Below are 17,522 nucleotides of genomic sequence, written 5' to 3' on the forward strand. Positions count from 1 at the left end.
TTTCACCTTAAATAGGAATTAACCCCTAGAAATATAGGGAGATATTTAAAGCGTCAATAACCATGCATGGAACATCTTTCAGAGCAAAGAACTCAAATAAATGGGGGGAGGCGTTAACGTGGTTTTGCATCCACTTACACTATTTAAAAACATTACTTGGATACATTTCCAAACCATTCAATATGACTTATGAAAAATAAGAAAAAAAATTGTGGTAGGCAATGTTGAGATACATCATATTCTACAGCAGGGATAGTCAACTGCAAGCTGTATCATGTTCTCCAAGTGATTCCAACCACCCACCCCTCCATCTGCCAGCCCAGTGGTAGAATCTGCATGCCACTGCTGCCCAGAACACTCTCACTTGTGCCAACAGCTGCATGCAAGGTACCCACGCATCTCATACTGAAAATAAGATGCTGTATGGCTCAGAAAGAGTACACAACTCCTAAATAATTTAGTTAAATTAAGAATTCTGGTGAAGAACAAACCCCAGAGAGTTACCATCATCAATACACTGATCCCTGAGTTAGAGACATTCACACTGGTGCTTTTACACACGTACAGTCAGTCCACAACAGTACTTTAATGCAGGCACAAATGTGCTGGCCCAACAAGAGCCTGCTGTTTCGATTTGAGTATGTTCCAACTTCCAGACACACCTCCACAACAGATCCGATACTTATCTTGGAGACTAATCTTACTTTCAGTTATCAAGGTTTCAAACCTATCCACAGAGAAGCTTGGGACAGATTCTTCTTATTTGGCCTTCTACAGTGTAATGTCACAAGTTACCATTTTGCATCAGTGTAATACAGTGCCCTGACCTCACATTACTACAAAAAGATACAAATGGTTTAGAGACCATTGGTTCTCAAAATTTTTTGGTCTCTGGACTACCAGAGCTCCAAGGAGTAAACACTGAAAAACACTGGTTTAGACTAAATAGTAGTCTAAACAATAGCACAATAGCACAGCAGTATTGTGTAAAACTTTGAATGGCTGAGAAAAGAGAGCATTGCTGGGGCAGGATCAGGAGGAGTGATTTTGATTGTCATCATATTGGTGATGTCAGAATTTGGACCAGGATCTCTCCTTACATGGGTGAAAGGCTGTACTCCAAAATCTTCATCAAGCACTAATAACTCCAAATCAGTTTAGGTCTGCATGACCTGTGACCCAAAAAGCTGAAGGCAGTCCACCGACCTCCTATGACACCTCTTCCAGTTTTACAGCCTTGGCAAGCAGTACAAGCAGAAATTTTCAACATGGCAACTTGCTATAACAGCTAATTTTGACTTTCAAAGATCTTTACAGCTTAAAACCTGGAAATCTGAGGGATTGTCTCCTTCCATATAATCCAACCCATTCTTTGAGGTCAAGAGGGTCCTTTTAACTATGCCACCATTGATGGAGGCAAGGGGGATAGTGACACGGAGTAGCGGCTTCTCGATAGTTGTGACCCAATTATGGAATTTCATCTCCTTGGAGGCTCCCTCCTTGGAAGCCTTCAGTGTGGCCAAGTCTCTTCAATTCCCCCCTTTCATGAACTAACAAAGCATTTCTCAAACTATGGATCATAACCTGATGTGCAGTGGGTTGCAATGCGATGCTTACTGCAGCACCACTAAGCGTTACTGGGAGCCACTGGAGGTAGCTTCTGGGTTGTGCCAGGCCCACAACCTACTCCACTGGCCTCCACAGACCCCAGAATGCCTTGGGGAAGCAACTGGCTCACACCTGTAACTTCTGGTTTGCTCCCATGACTTCTGGTTTGTTTGCACATGGCATTGCAGGGCCTGTGGAGGCCAACAGAGTGGGTTGTGGGCCCAGCACAATCCAGAAGTGGCCTCTGGTAGTTTCCAGGATTTTTTTGCAGCACTGCAATGAGCATCACGTCACAAACCATCACAGAGAACAAGCTGAGTCGTGATAGTTCAAAGGTTGAAAACTGCTGAACAGGTTGATTTAGATGCTATTTATTCAGAGTAACGACCCCTGAACTTATTTCAACACACATACTTAATGTTCAGAGACTAAAGTGCACTAAAAGAAAAAGCAGAATCACCTCTTATTCACCTTATGAGAGAGAGAGAGAGAGAGAGAGAGAGAGAGAGAGAGAGAGAGAGAACAACAGTAATGGTATTTTAAAGGCAACAGTGACCATGGAATAACCCAATAAATGAGGAAAGAAAATCTTGCACATGTAGAGAGAGGCTGCTGATGCAGGACCAAGAGTTAGTATTATTTCTATAATGAATACATATACAAAGTCTAGCAAGCAGTTGCTTTGCTTAGATGGAATCACAAAATTGCATATACCTGACCCAATTTCTTAATTTATGCTGCTAGTAATTGCTATTTTTCCATCATCAGCTGGGTGATCACTTCAAGTTGCTACTGTTAAGAATTCAGAAAGGCAGTTCCTTACAGTCTGCTCTTCTCAAAATCTATATTCGGAAAATCTGACTATACTTACTGTATCCCATATTTGAAGTTTTATTTGTTTCCCATCAATGGTTATCATTCGAGCCCCAAACTCTACACCTGAATAACAGAATGAAAAATTATAACAGAAACCACACATAGTAAGGGAACGCTATTCTAAATAAAAACAGAACTTATTCCAATTGTTGTCCCAACAGGAAGTAAACGTACATGTTTTGAGTCTGCTTGTCCTATATTACTTACTACTCACTTATATGACTTATCTGATATTAAAACATTTACAAATTGTAGACACTAATTACCTATGCTTAGATGAAAAAACATTGCTTATTTGAATTAAGATTGGAAAAATGAGTGATCCCATAAAACTATTTGTAAAACAAAAATATTGAAATGTGTCAGAAATTACCTTTAAACAGGTAATATATCAAAATCCCATAAAGGAATAATTTTAAACATTCATAATACATTGTAATGCAGTTAAATTCTCCTGAGAAAATAATAAACTGGTTACTAAGGAGATAGGAAAAAGTGGCAATTACAATGTATCAGACTCAATTCAACTGAACTAATAAAATTCTACAAAGACAAATCTGTAGACTCAAAACTCAACAAAATATCAACAAAACTCAAGTTGATATCTAGTAGTTAGAGGACACCAGTTTAAAACGAAGTGGCAATTAAATGTAATGTTAAGAGGTACAATTTTTGTACAGCTTTTTAACAGGGGGTGTCCTATGTGAAATTGATTTAACTTCATCAAACAAATTAAGCACCAGTAACCTGAACCAATGAAACATCTAAGCACACTTAACCAGGGAGTAAGCCTTATGGAGCTTAATTGAACTTACTTCCAAGTAAGCATGCTTAGGGTTGCCCTGTGAAACTTTTAAACTTAGTTTAATACCTAGACAATTCATCTCCAAACCATGACATGTAGCTGACCATCAACCTTTACCTACCTATAAGGACTTACCTATAGTAAGGTCATGAACTGGTTGAAACCTTTTATCTGTAAACTGCAACAATAAACATGATTTCCCAACACCTGAAAAACAAAAATTTTTTACATTAGAATCTAACATAACTTCAGAAAGTAGAAGTATGTTTGGAATTTTCCCTATTTGCACATCCATTTTCAAGGCTGAAATAGACCTCTACGTCCTAGATGTCAGCCAAATTTTACAAGGCAGAAAGGATCATGCAGGATAGCAAAGGAGAGATAAGTCGTGTGAAGTTTACTTATTTTCTCTGTGACACCCCAATGACTAAAATCCTAACCTTCATCCAAAATCATATTACATGGTTTACATGTACTAGAGCTCTTCTAAGAAGTTTGAAAAGCCTCTCATTTAGTACTCATCTCTGTACACATCTTCCATAGCTCTGCTGGGAACAATGCCTTTTTAGTACTGTTGCTGCAATAGTTAAATCTTGTTTTTCCGACATATCTTAAAGAGAGTCAGACCTATGCTACAATAAGCTTCATTTATTTTATAATATATGCTTATCATTCAGACTCTTGCTTCACTGATAGTACACAATTCCACAAATGAATTTCATTTTTCTTAAATACACAGTATTAAAAAGAATTCTTACTGGAGAATCTTAACAAGCAGCAACACACGATTTAGAATGGACATAAAACAGAAAAACCATGTGGTGCAACTTCTGCTGGGATGTACCATTTTAAACTGCAGTTGGGAAAGATTGAACATTTGTATGGGCCAAATTCTAGCCTAGTTCCTTCTTAACAGTCTATTATTATTATTATTATTAACAGTATTTATATACCGCTTTTCAACTAAAAGTTCACAAAGCGGTTTACAGAGAAAAATCAAATAACTAAATGGCTAGTTTTGTACATGCAGAAGTGTTTTCATTGAATAAGTGGGAGCAATTTAACCATGTATCTTCTGCACAAGCAATTTCAAATGGTACAAAGCTGCACCAAATAATCTTTTGATAGTGTCAAACCACGAAAATTTTTGCCTTACTAATTAAATTAAGTAGCAGCAAGATTCAAGGTATTGTGTTTCCTATTGTAATTGCATACCTCATTGTGCAATTACTTAAACAGCTTACTTTATGTTAATAGGCAAAAAACAAGAAAATCTAAGAATCATTCACCCAGTGTTGTGCTAAGAAGGGTAGTTCAACTATGGGCAACAACCAGATGCACATAGAGCTTAAAGCTGGAAAAGAAGGTTGGAATTGTCATTCTGATGCTGGACTGCTAAGCCATTCAGAGTACCCAAGGCAGATCAGAGTCCAAACAAGGTCTAGCTTTCCTTACAGAGCAGGAAGGGAAGGCTGAAGGTTTCTGTTTTGGCCATAGGCAAGTATCTCAGTAGCCCAAGTGTCTAAACCAGGGGTGTCCAAAGTTTTTGGCAGGAGGGCCACATCGTCTCTCTGACACTGTGTCAGGGAACGGGGGGGGAATTAATTTACATTCAAAATTTGAATAAATTTACATACGTTTACATATATGAATATATTAAAGATGAACTTCTATGAATGAACGGAAGGTCTTGCAATAGCAAAAGGTCTTGCACAAAGCAAGGCTGGCCTTTCCTTTGCTGCTGCTACTGCATCACAGATGTAAAACAACAAGCAGTGGAGAGAGCCCTCATCCCACAGCTCATGCGAGAGGTGAAACAGTTGCCCTCATGCTGAGAGCAGTTGCGTTGGACCAGTGTGGGCTCCAACAAATCTCCAGAGGGCCAGAGGCTCATTGGAGACTGGGGGCTCCCTGAGGGCCGCATTGAGAGGCCTTGAGGGCCGCAAATGGCCCCAGGGAAGGGGTTTGGGCACCCCTGGTCTAAACAAACCCTTCCTTGGCTCGAAACCTGGTAGTGGAGAATGGGGTGGGGATCATATCTGCAGTTAAACAAACCTTCGGTAGCAGATACAATGCCAGCTCTAATAACAGTTCCAAAATGAGGGAAAAGCAGTTGATCAACACTAACTTTGTACAAAGGTACAGTACAGGGTCAGAGACAAAGAAGGACAAGCTTCCTGCATACACAAAGTATGACATGGCTACTAAAGTCAGTCAAAATCTGTTTTGGACAGTTGTACTAGCAGGTATTTCTACTTTTCAAATTTCTTGCAGCACAGGAATCTTTTGCACACTGCCTTGTCTTCTATGAAACCCCTGCAAGTCTGCTATCAAACCTTTTGTGCTGCAGAGGATTCTGGAACATACTTGATGACACATTTTGTTTACCAAGAACACTGGCCAGACCTATAAGCAGTGTCACTTCTAAGGTGCACAGCTGAGTGGCTGTGCATCAATGTGCAACACAGAGCTTGGCAACCCAGAAGTTTAGCCATGGTGTAATGACACCATTGCCAAGTGTCCAGAGGTGATACTGCAATGAATCATGACGAGGCGTGGATGTCAGAGGGAACTGTATCACCCCTTACAGAGAATACGACCTAGAGAGGTCTTTTTTCCCACAGAAATTGGAGGTGCACCTTAAAACCTTACTATCTTCTGCCCTTGCACAATGTAGAGAACGATCAATAGTATAAATCAAGCTGTCTTTTCTATGGTTTGTCTGAAATTATTGTCCCAACCGCAAAGTGATCCAAACCATGAGGTGTCATACAGCTATTTTACAGTCTGCTGCCTTTCTTCCCGTCCCAATTGCAACAGCAGCTAGCACACAGGAGACTGGAATGCAGAAGAGCAAGAGGACCAGACACCACCCAGCACTGTTGCAGTACATTCTGCTGCCCTGGTAATCTATGTGCCATTACAGCTTGCTAGAAAGGGGGAGGGGAGGGCACTAGCAGGACATCTTCAAATGCTGATTTCCTAGTTCCAAGGACTCTTAAGGATGCAACCCTATATCCTCTAACCTGGGAGTAAGTCCCACTAAATTTAGACATGTATAGGATAGCACTGTAACATCCTTTATAATACATGATGTTTTCTTGGATGCCATAACCAAAATGTTGTCTTTTCAAAAGGAAGGAAAAAGTGATGCGACTACAAATTATTATTTTTTCATTTATTCACACCATACTATGAAGGTCAAGCAGATATGCAATTTTGTTATGTGAACCTTTTGGAGACTCTATTAGGGTCAAAAAAGTTGTACATTGTAATAAATAAAAACGATCCCTATATTAACAGGAATTTTATTATGATGTATTCCTGTATTCTTTATTGAATCTGTCTAATAACGTTTCTCTTTTGAATTAGGAAAACCTAAATACATGTGGAAGCCTATTAATACATTTTATTACTATGGCTGTCAACCAACTCCATTTCTGGTGTTCTTTTTAAATTTAATGCACCTATTTTAATTTAGCACTCTGGCTTTGAATACATTTGTCTATTAATTGATTATACCAAACAAACAAACAAAAGTTGTGTTTTTGCTTATCATAAATAGCACAGATTCTCTTCGATGAGAAACAAATTACCATTTAATAAATAAAAGTTACCAGCTTGTTAGATTCATATCTTTACATTCAGAGAAAAGCTGTAATTCACTGAATAACAGTTTAAAAATATAGAAGTTCATCAGTACTATGGGAAATCCAGATTTAATATTTTGATGTTCAATTCACTATAACCTTTCGGAGTCCGCAAATCTAGGCACAATGTTAGTCATATCTTAATCTGATTGGGAAACTATCTGCTAAAGGAGTCATGTTTAAGTTTCTTTTTCAGCAGACCTGGATCAGAAATGCATCTGATCTATCTAGATGGCAACAGGCCTTAGAGAACCCTCAGTTCTACCTGACATGAAATCCAGTAGTTTTATCCTACAAGTCAACCCCATGATTAAAATCTGTCTCTGCTGCCCATTATTTTGAGGTTAAAGCTTTACAGTACATTTCTAGGTATATTTACTAGGAACTACATCCTAGCAGGGCTGTGGAAGCAATTTTGGGTGGTGTCTGACACTTAGTGTACCGACTCTACAACTTTGAGACCTACTGTATTCAGGTGTTTACCAGCCTTTAAGTTGTATCCAAAGAAAGTTAGTCTTAACTAAGTCCCACTGCAATAAATATATCCACATTGGGTCCCAGTACCTCAACAGGACTTAGCTGTGAATAACTTTATTTGGCTATAACACTTGGTTAATATGAAACTCTGCATTTTAATTCATCTTTAGAATCTTTTCGATTCTGCTATAAATTGCATTGTTGAAATAAAGCTAGTGTCCCTTATATTAGTACAACTGAGGACTATGCATGCGTAGTTAGAAGTCCGAGGTTAACACAGTTTTGCAAACAAGTCCTCAAGTTTCCTGGCCTGGCAACCCACACATACCTATGTCAGTCATTTGTGACATTGCAAAAGACTGAAAACAAGGGTGGGGGGAGAGAGAAGAAGCAAACATACTTCCAACTGACACAAATTTCCCAGCTAGTTCACTGAGGAACTACTCTTATTCATTACAGGCAACTAAATGTTATTGACATATCTGGTTTAATGGAATTTTCTTTACCAGCATGCTTAGGGCTGCAGGCTTGCACTAATCAATTTCAGGCTGTCCCATCTGCTTGAAGTTTCTTTTAAAATAAAATCTTGAAGTCCTAAAGCATCAATAAAGCTGTTGATCCTGTTTTTAATGGTGCAAAGCATCAGACTGTACATGAACTTGCCGCTGGCAGCTCTTGCATACTTACTCAGAAGTAAGCCCCACTATGTTCAGTAGAATTTATTCCCAGACAAAGGAATGCAGTAATATAATGATGCTGACCAAGAGCTTCTAAAATGACATAATGCAGCTATAGTAAACTAAACCAGTGATACTTGCAAGAAACATGTATAGAATAGACTACAAATACTTTTAAGTTCCTGCCACAGCCTTTAAAAAAATCAAATAACTAAAAAAACAGAAGAAAAATAAAAGCTGAAATGGAAAAGAGTTTAAGCACATAAGAGACACCCACTAATTTTAAACAAGAACAGAAAGGTTTCCCCCACTGAAGTAAAGGCACAACACTGTTGAGAATCTTTTAGGACATTTCCCCACATTACATGATACCAAACATGTATTTTTTTAACAGCTATTTACTGTGTGTAGTCCCAGTCGGATATGTACATGTGCTGTCTTGTAGTACAAGGGTGGGAAACCTTTCAACTCTGGACCTTTAACAATTGTGGGGGAGAGAGAATTTCAGCAGGTGCAGCTTGTCATTTGTGGGATGACAAGTTGCACCTGCTGAAATTCCCTCTTCTACACAATTGTTTAAGGTCCAGCATTCCTGAAGCTGAAAGTTTGCCCACCTCTGTTGTAGTACAAAGTGTTGCACAAATACCTGTAAAAGATGTAATATAGTGAAGTGTCCTTAGAGCAGCCACTTTCAACCACTGTGCCATGGCACACTGATGTACTGCGAAAGCTCTGCAGGTGTGCCATAGAAGTTTGGGGGTTGGTCATTTATTAGGATGACCATTGGGGGGTTCCCAGCCACCCCACCAACAATATGGTGTGCCATATCAATTGTCAAAAAACTGATGGTGTGCCTTGATGATATTAGTACCTTCAGTGTGCTGTGAGATGAAAAAGGTTGCCAATCACTGCCTTAGAGAAAGGATTTCTTTACTTGGAATAGAGATTTGATGGAAATGTGCCTCTCTTTCTCTGATGTCCTCTTATTTTCATAAATAATTAAGTATGGCTACTTAATTAATTAACTACTTAATTAAGTGAAAGATGAGCAAGGTTTTATGGAATCCAAAAAGGCACCATTTCCAAATAGGCACATCAAATGACATGTTGGCCTAACTGATGCAGGAATCTAACAAGAACCAATCAGCTCCAAACAAATTTGAAGTGTTTGAACAAATACTTAGTGTTTTGCAGAATCAGTCTAAGGATGACCTTGGGTCAGTCATTTCTCTCAGCCTCTCCTACCTCACAGGGCTGTTGCGAGGACAAAAGGAGGGGAGCAGCCTGAGGTCTTTGGAGGAATTGTGGTATAAAAATGTGATAGATACAGAAAACTGCACGGAGCCATGGACAGACTTTAGACTGTTTTTCTTGGAGGGTTTCAAGGAGAGGCAGCACAGCCAGGAGCCTTCAGAGGATCTCTGTAGGCTGGGTGACCAGATGTCATAACTGCAAAAGAGGACAAGGCACCCAAAATGTAGGACATCCCAGAGAAATGGAGGGCACGGGAAAATAAAAGCTCAAGACACTCGGATGGGGATTTCATGGGGTTAACGCAAACACTATATGCTGCGTATATTTTTTTTAACTGCAGGAAGGCGATGCGCCGCCTGCTCACGGGGAGAAAGAGGGCGCCGAGGCTTTTTTCCAGGGCAAGGAGGCCGAGTGCGGGAAGAGGAGCAGGCGGGGGGGGGGGACTCCAGCCAGCCTGGCGGCTCGTGGAGGCCTCGACGAGGGCGCAGGCGCAGGGCGGCTCCCCCAGCCAGCCCTCCTCCACCCTTGTGGGAATCTCACCGCCCTCGACTGGAGCGAGTGCGGCCAGCAGGAGTCCGCTGAGGGGTGTCGGCGACCCCCCTTCGGGCCCCCGCGCGGAGGCAGCCCGGACGCCGCCGCCCCAGCGCAGGCCTGCGAGGCCGCGGGCGGGGCCCTCCGCCCAGCGCCTTCCCCGCCCCAGCCGAGTCACTACCACGTCGGCGCAGCCAACACTGCGGAAATGGGGCGGCGGGGCCGGGCCGGTCGGGCCGGGCGTTGCGCAGCGGCCCAGGCCGAGCGCTCGGCTTCCGCAGCCTGGCGGGGCGAGAGCCCCGTCGCTCACCCGTGTCCCCGATGATGATATACTTGAAGAGATACGCGTAGGCCATGTCCGCCCTGCGCCGCCTCGACGCTGCTCGCTGCTGGGTGACGCGGCTCCCGGGCCCTCCCCCGGCCTTCTGCGCTACGGAAGGCTCGCAGCCCTGCGCGGACAGTGCGCGCCCGCCGCCTCCCACGCCGGCCTCTCCCCTCTGGCCCGCGCACGTCTCGCGGCGACGGCGGCGGCGGCAGCAGCAACAATAACAGGCTGGAGGTTTCCCCTGCGCTCCGGCAACGTCACGCAGCCGCCCTCGCCGACCCGGAAGTGCTGAAGCCGCCGCGGCAGGCAGAGGGGAGGATCCCGGCTGAGTGACACCGCCAGGGGAGGAGGCGGCCTGGTCCTCTGCGGGCGGGCAGTGGAGGCCTTCACTGCGTTGCTGGGAGTTCGACGCACCTGCGCAGGTGCGGCCTCATGGAGTGGCACTTCGAAGGCTGGCTCGCCCAGGAAGGACCCGCACTGAGCTACAGCTGGGGACTCGTTTCGAAGCAGCCATTCAGAGCCCACTCCTGGGCCTGTCTACTCACAAGCAGGCCCATTTGAGGCAGTGCGGCTGACTCCCAGCCTCAGAGCATAAGAACATGAGAACAGCCCCACTGGATCAGGCCATAGGCCCATCTAGTCCAGCTGCCTGTATCTCACAGCGGCCCCATCAAATGCCCCAGGGAGTGCACCAGATAACAAGAGACCTCATCCTGGTGCCCTCCCTTGTATCTGGCATTCTGACATAGGCCATTTCTAAAATCAGGAGGTTGCACATACACATCGTGGCGTGTAACCCATAATGGACTTTTCCTCCAGAAACTTGTCCAATCCTCTTTTAAAGGCGTCTAGGCCAGACACCATCACCACATCCTGTGGCAAGGAGTTCCACAGACCAACCACACACTGAGTAAAGAAATATTTTCTTTTGTCTGTTCTAACTCTCCCAACACTCAATTTTAGTGGATGTCCCCTGGTTCTGGTATTATGTGAGTGTAAAGAGCATCTCCCTATCCACTCTGTCCATCCCCTCCATAATTTTGTATGTCTCAATCATGTCCCCCCTCAGGCGCCTCCTTTCTAGGCTGAAGAGGCCCAAACGCTGTAGCCTTTCCTCATAAGGAAGGTGCCCCAGCCCAGTAATCATCTTAGTTGCTCTCTTTTGCACCTTTTCCATTTCCACTATGTCTTTTTTGAGATGCGGCGACCAGAACTGGACACAATACTCCAGGTGTGGCCTTACCATCAGTTTGTACAACGGCATTATAATATTAGCCATTTTGTTCTCAATACCTTTTCTAATGATCCCAAGCATGGAATTGGCCTTCTTCACTACCACTGTACATTGGGTCGACACTTTCATCAACCTATCCACCACCACCCCAAGATCTTTCTCCTGATCTGTCACAGACAGCTCAGAACCCATTAGCCTATATGTGAAGTTTTGATTTTTTGCCCCAATGTGCAAGACTTTACACTTACTGACACTGAAGCGCATCTGCCATTTTGCTGCCCATTCTACCGGTCTGGAGAGATCCTTCTGGAGCTCCTCACAATCACTTCTGGTCTTCACCACTCAGAAAAGTTTGGTGTCATCTGCAAACTTAGCCACCTCACAGCTCAACCCTGTCTCCAGGTCATTTATGAAGAGGTTGAAAAGCACTGGTCCCAGGACAGATCCTTGGGGCACACCGCTTTTCACTTCTCTCCATTGTGAAAATTGCCCATTGACACCCACTCTCTGTTTCCTGGTCTTCAACCAGTTCTCAATCCATGAGAGGACCTGTCGTCTAATTCCCTGACTGTGGAGCTTTTTTAGTAGCCTTTGGTGAGGGACCGTGTCAAACACCTGAAAACCCAGATATATGATGTCCATGGGTTCTCCCGCATCCACATGCCTGTTGACCTTTTCAAAGAATTCTAAAAGATTTGTGAGGCAAGACTTACCCTTACAGAAGCCATGCTGATTCTCCCTCAGCAAGGCCTGTTCGTCTATGTGTCCTAGACCTGTCTACTCAGAAGTAAATCCCATTAGAGTCAATGGTGCTCACTCCCACCTAAGAGTGGTTAGAATTGCAGCCTCAGGCACTTGCATTTTGACCTTGCAACCTCCATAGCCTCCCAGTAGAGGTCAGGGGTGTGTTTTATGTTTTGTAAATTAAAAACACATTAGAACAGAAAACACTGCCCTTTGGTGTTAAAATATCCAAATAAAAACACAATACACTTTTCCAGTTAGAAATGGTACTGGTGTTGCATCTGCAGGTGCTATATCACTCATATTGCCTGCTTAGTACTATCCCTATCCCCCCCCCCCAACATGGGTCTCCGCAAATCTGCATCCATTCAATAGTGGGCGCAGATCTGAGGAAATCCATTGGGGCTGCCTGGTCACTACACAGGGTAAGGGAGCATAAGCTCTCTTACTCCAAGTAGCCCCAGCGCTGCTTCCCAGCCCCAAGGGATGCCACAGTAATCATTTTGGCACCTCTGGGGCCCTGGGAAGCTCAGGACTGAGCTCTAATGTAAACAGACCTAAGAGGAAAGACTAACAGAAAAAAAGGAATTTATATTTTAAAACACTGAATTTTTAAAAATCACATGGAGAAAATTAGAGAGGAAGGGAAGCAGTAGAAGGGTCAGTTTTTAGCTGATCTAGGAGTAGATTCATGAAGCTGTAGTATGTTTGCATCCCTCCTGGTTCTTCTGTAATGGTAATTATTGTTGGTGAGAGCAGGATGTACAGCTGATCTACTAGTGGTCACATGATACCCCATGCCTTTTGCATCATTTCTGGCACCTGCTTCATGGTAGCCCTGGTATGACTATCTGTTGCAGTACACAGCCAACACCGCAGCTCCGGAGACTCAAGGTCAGGCAGATACTCCTGGTAAATAACAAGGCACAGACACAGCAGTGCTCCACCACCAGATGTCCTTTACTTGAAGATATATACAATATTTACAATGGAAAGGCAGTTCAGCAAGCAAACAGCAAAGATAGCACTTTTCTCAATTCTCAGATCACCAATGTAGCTTCCCCACAGACACTCCACATAACATATCCCACACAGCAGCTTGCACAAGCTGCAATATATATTGGCACTGGCCAATGAGAAGCGGGCTATGATCTGGTGACTGCATGACTCATTGTCTGGTGACATGGTATTGCATCATCCCTGCTGTGCCCTGTTGCATCAGCCAATCCCATGATGTACCTGGGCTACACTGCATGTATGCAGGCCAAGACATCAGGGCCTAGCCTTGCCCTATCCAGCCTGTAAATTCACTATAGGCCTGGGCCATATATCGTAACACTATCAATATGCTGTCTTCCCTGTCCCTCCACAACTATCTGCCTTATACACCATGGTAGCAGAGACAGGAAGCTCATGACCCAAGAGGAGCTCCGCCACTGGAGCCCAAGAAACTAAAGAATTAGAACACAGACTCTGAGCCCTGGAAGCAGAGAGGCCCTTCCCCTGCAGAATCCCAGCCTGAGACCACCTGAGGTAAGAAACAACTAGGGTAGGAAGATGGAATTCTTATCTGCTTAAGCAACAACTAATGTGATCAGGACAAAGCTTTTTTTTTTTTCTTTTTTGCACAGCCTCAAAGATGGAGTAGCATCTGAAAGAGAAACACACAAGTTGGGTTGCCAACTATCTTCTGCCAGCAGTGTGTTGTGCTGTTGCATATTTTTATTGCACAGACTGCTAAGATTCACCAGCTGGTGCATCTACCTATGGTCCTACTACTCCTGTTGATTCACTTTATGGAGTTTGCAAAGCCACAGAGGCCTGTCAGGAATGAGTAAGCCAGCAGTGTCACCACCTAGCACCACCTGGGTTGGCACCTTTGGGTCTGTATGGTGTCTTCACCGGACAAACAGCTGCCTGGGGGGAAAAGATGAAACAGAAAGCGTAGCAAGGAATAGACAGCAGCATCAGTATTACAGGTTCTCTAGATCAAGATGCATACTCAATGTTTTTTGGGGGGAAAGTCGCACCGCCAGCATTGTACACACAGTTGATACACTGTGGAGCATTGTGGCCTGAAGCATTACTATCCCTTCCAGATAGGGGTTTGTCATGCAAAAGGGACCCCGAAACCCCCTTTTTGTTGCTTGGTAACGTTACCTGGCCACTTTACAACACTGGACTTAGCGCTTGGTCCCCATCAAACACTGTTACAGCAGGATTTCTTTAACAAACATGTACTATAAACTTTAGACCAGTGAGGTAGGTATTAGCATATTCTCTGCAGGAGGCTTGCTCCTCAGAGGGACTTCCCAGATAGTCTTCAGGGAATGCTTCTAATATACCTCTGCTGTTCCCAGCCATCTGCTCAGCAGCCTTTCCCCAGAGCCACTGTCTCTCCCCCCACATTTTTTCCAACTGCCTCTTTTAACTGCCCTTTTCGAATATTCCAACTGCTTTTCTCCAACTGCCATTCCACCACTCAAAGTTCTCCTTCCCTAGAATGTTGCTCTGTTCCTGCCATACTTCTGTTGCTTCCCAGCAACAAAGCATCAGCACTGACATCAGCGCTGTACCCCACTGTCCCCTGGTGCCATAGTGGACAATGCAGAGTGAACCCCATCTCTGCCCCCAAATACTCTCTCAACAGGATTTCACTGGCATTCTGTATTAAATGTAGGAATGGTGCAGTCCTGAAAAACAAAAAGGGCCCCGTTGAGTGTTTGACCAGTGATTGGAGTACCTAGCATTTACTAAGGAAGAGTAAACACTCCCTGCTCCTAGCTATTGCAAAAGAAATAGATAGTTGGGTGACAGTTTATAGCAAAGATATTTAATCTATAGTGAAGGGTCGGTGTCAGGAGGGAGTGTGGTGATACGAGACAGGTATGCAACATCAATACATTGCAGTATGACATTTCCGACCCCTTCTTGCTTACCTGTGTGGGGTGCATAGTCCATATTCCCCCTGTTAGTGACTAAAGGTTTGACTTGGGTGCTTGTTTGTAAGGTCCTCTTGGGACAGAATCCCTACAATAAGATTTTTTTAAAAAAATTCATTTATTTATGTTATGTTATGCAAGATCACAAGGAAAGACCACAGAAGGTAAGCTTAAAACACCTTTATTATATGAGGAACAGAACCAGACTTCAGCTCAGACAGATAGGCCGCAATCCTAACCCCTTATGTCAGTGCTTTACAGCACTGACATAAGGGCAATGCAGCTCTGAGGTAAGGGAACAAACATTCCCTTACTTTGAGGAGACCTCCATGAGTGACACCCAACTGCAGGATGCAGCACATGTCCCATTGGCACCTCTGTGCCAGTACTGGAAAGCACTGTCATAAGGGGTTAGGATTGCTCCCATAGCTTTCTAATTACTTTAGGTGAGGATCAATTTCCCTTGCTTATACTTAGGCTCTATCAGTAGATAATTCCATCAGAACCCACTTATGGATGGTAGGTCTTGAAACTTCAGGAGCTGTATAAGCATAGGCTGACAGGCTTTATGACTCTGCTTCACAACTGACTGACCAACTGTGACTCACAGTGTCCCTTTCTGAGCTTGACAACTCCCTTTTACAGGCCACTGGCTTTTGCACATGGTCCTATTTTTTCATAAGGCCCTCTAGGCTTTTCCACACTGTCCTCTTATCAGCCCCACCCATCCTTCTGTACTGTCCTAGCTCACAGAAAGTTCATTGTTGCCTTCCAATGTAAGTTCTTAACACTTTAAACTCCAGATGAGAACATTTATTTTTAACTAAAACAGTTGGTTTGAAATCATTTCTAACAAAAAGGAAAGGAAAAAACAGTGAAAAAAGAGGAAAAAAAGACAACATTAAAGATAAAAAATACAAAGAATACTTCTAATAATGTAGCACAGGCAAAGTCAAATGTTCTAATTACTTACAGCTTTATATTTTAATCTAAATTTCCACCCATTTATATGTTATGTCTCCAACAGTTCCTTCTCAGGGTGACTAGATACAATGGAGGACAAAGTGCTTCTATCTTTAACCATTGTAGAAAAGAGGGAATGTTAGCAGGTGCAGCTTTTTTAACCCTTCCATGTTGAGCTGCGCCTGTCCAAATTCCCTCTTCTGTACAATGGTTAAAGTAGAGGCACTTTGGTCCCTCTTATCTCCTCATTATAAGTATTCCAATTCAGATTAATGTTCTCTAGTCCTTTCAATCTAATATTCAGATCCACAACTTATTAACTCATTATTCTCTCTCTCTCTCTCTCTCTCTCTCTCTCTCTCATGCAGAAAGTCATTATTCTCTCTCTCATGCAAAAATAATTGATTTCCAGGTTTTCATAATTTTTTTTGTTGATTTCTCTATAAGTAAGATCGTCAGTTTGGCCATTTCTGCAAAGTCCATAACTTTCATCCACTGTTCTTCTATCAGTGGAATGTCCTGCAGATTTCTGAGGACAGCTGTTAGCAAAGTATTTTGCCATATATGTTATGAGAGCAGGCTCTTTGTGGAAAGTGCTCCCTTTATGTGCCTCATGTCTTTCTCCGGAGTTCCCATCACTAAAGTTCCCTTTTGTGTGTTCTAAGTGTTAACAACATGAGGTCAGAGAGCTAGAGTTCCTTCCACGCCATGCTTCCTCACATCTGGTCTCCTTGGCAGGGGCTTAAGTACTGGGATTTGTGCTGTGGTTGACTGTCAAGGGTAGTCTATATTCTGTGCCATAGGAAAGTGGACGGAGTTGAGGGGATGCCAGGAGTTGTTGTTATTATTATTATCATTATTATTAACAGTAGTTATATACCACTTTTCAACAGAAAGTTCACAAAGCTGTTTACAGAGAAAATCAAACAAACAACTAATGGCTGAGATTTTCTGAGTTGAGATTTTCTGGTGCTTTTCCTCTCAGTGTTTCCTGTGGCATTTAAAATTCCTATGCCAGCTGGTGCTTATGGTGTGTGTCTTGTCTAGAAGGGATTTAGGTCCTAGGATATAGAATACATCAACTCCCCACTCTTCCCACACATGATCTCACTCCTTCTTCTATGAGGGCTCTCTACACAAAGCAGGAAATGCAGGATGTGCTAGGACTGCTTCCAGAAGTGAGGTCCACATTTCCTGCTTTGATTAAAGAGTTGCATGGAGAAAAGAGTGGGAAGGAGAGTGGCTTTGTCCACGGTGGCAGAGTAGGGGGAAGGTAGCAGGGTCTGTTCACTGGCCCCAATCCACCAGCCAGTGTGACCAGGCTCATTTTCCTCAGGGATGAGCCACCCTGATTTACTATATTTTTACATTATAATTATTCTTAAAGCAGTTCATAAAAATAAAATCAAGCCTATAAGTAGACAATATCGTCCATG

At 43.3% G+C, this 17,522-nt stretch overlaps 1 protein-coding gene across 1 annotated transcript in view; it reads right to left on the reverse strand.

The window, feature by feature from the left end:
* The window catches only part of RAB2A (RAB2A, member RAS oncogene family), a 42,793-nt gene extending 32,310 nt beyond the window's left edge, over positions 1-10,483 (reverse strand). Inside the window, exons 1-3 of the mRNA XM_066625384.1 lie at positions 10,189-10,483; positions 3,425-3,496; positions 2,480-2,547 (exon numbers count right to left, since the gene is read on the reverse strand). Of these exons, the coding sequence (XP_066481481.1) occupies positions 2,480-2,547; positions 3,425-3,496; positions 10,189-10,234 (186 nt within the window). The 5' untranslated portion in view covers positions 10,235-10,483. The remainder of the gene's footprint in view (positions 1-2,479; positions 2,548-3,424; positions 3,497-10,188) is intronic.
* Positions 10,484-17,522: the final 7,039 nt, after the last annotated feature.

This window comes from Tiliqua scincoides, chromosome 4 (assembly GCF_035046505.1).
Source record: "Tiliqua scincoides isolate rTilSci1 chromosome 4, rTilSci1.hap2, whole genome shotgun sequence".
Taxonomy (NCBI): Eukaryota; Metazoa; Chordata; class Lepidosauria; order Squamata; family Scincidae; genus Tiliqua; species Tiliqua scincoides.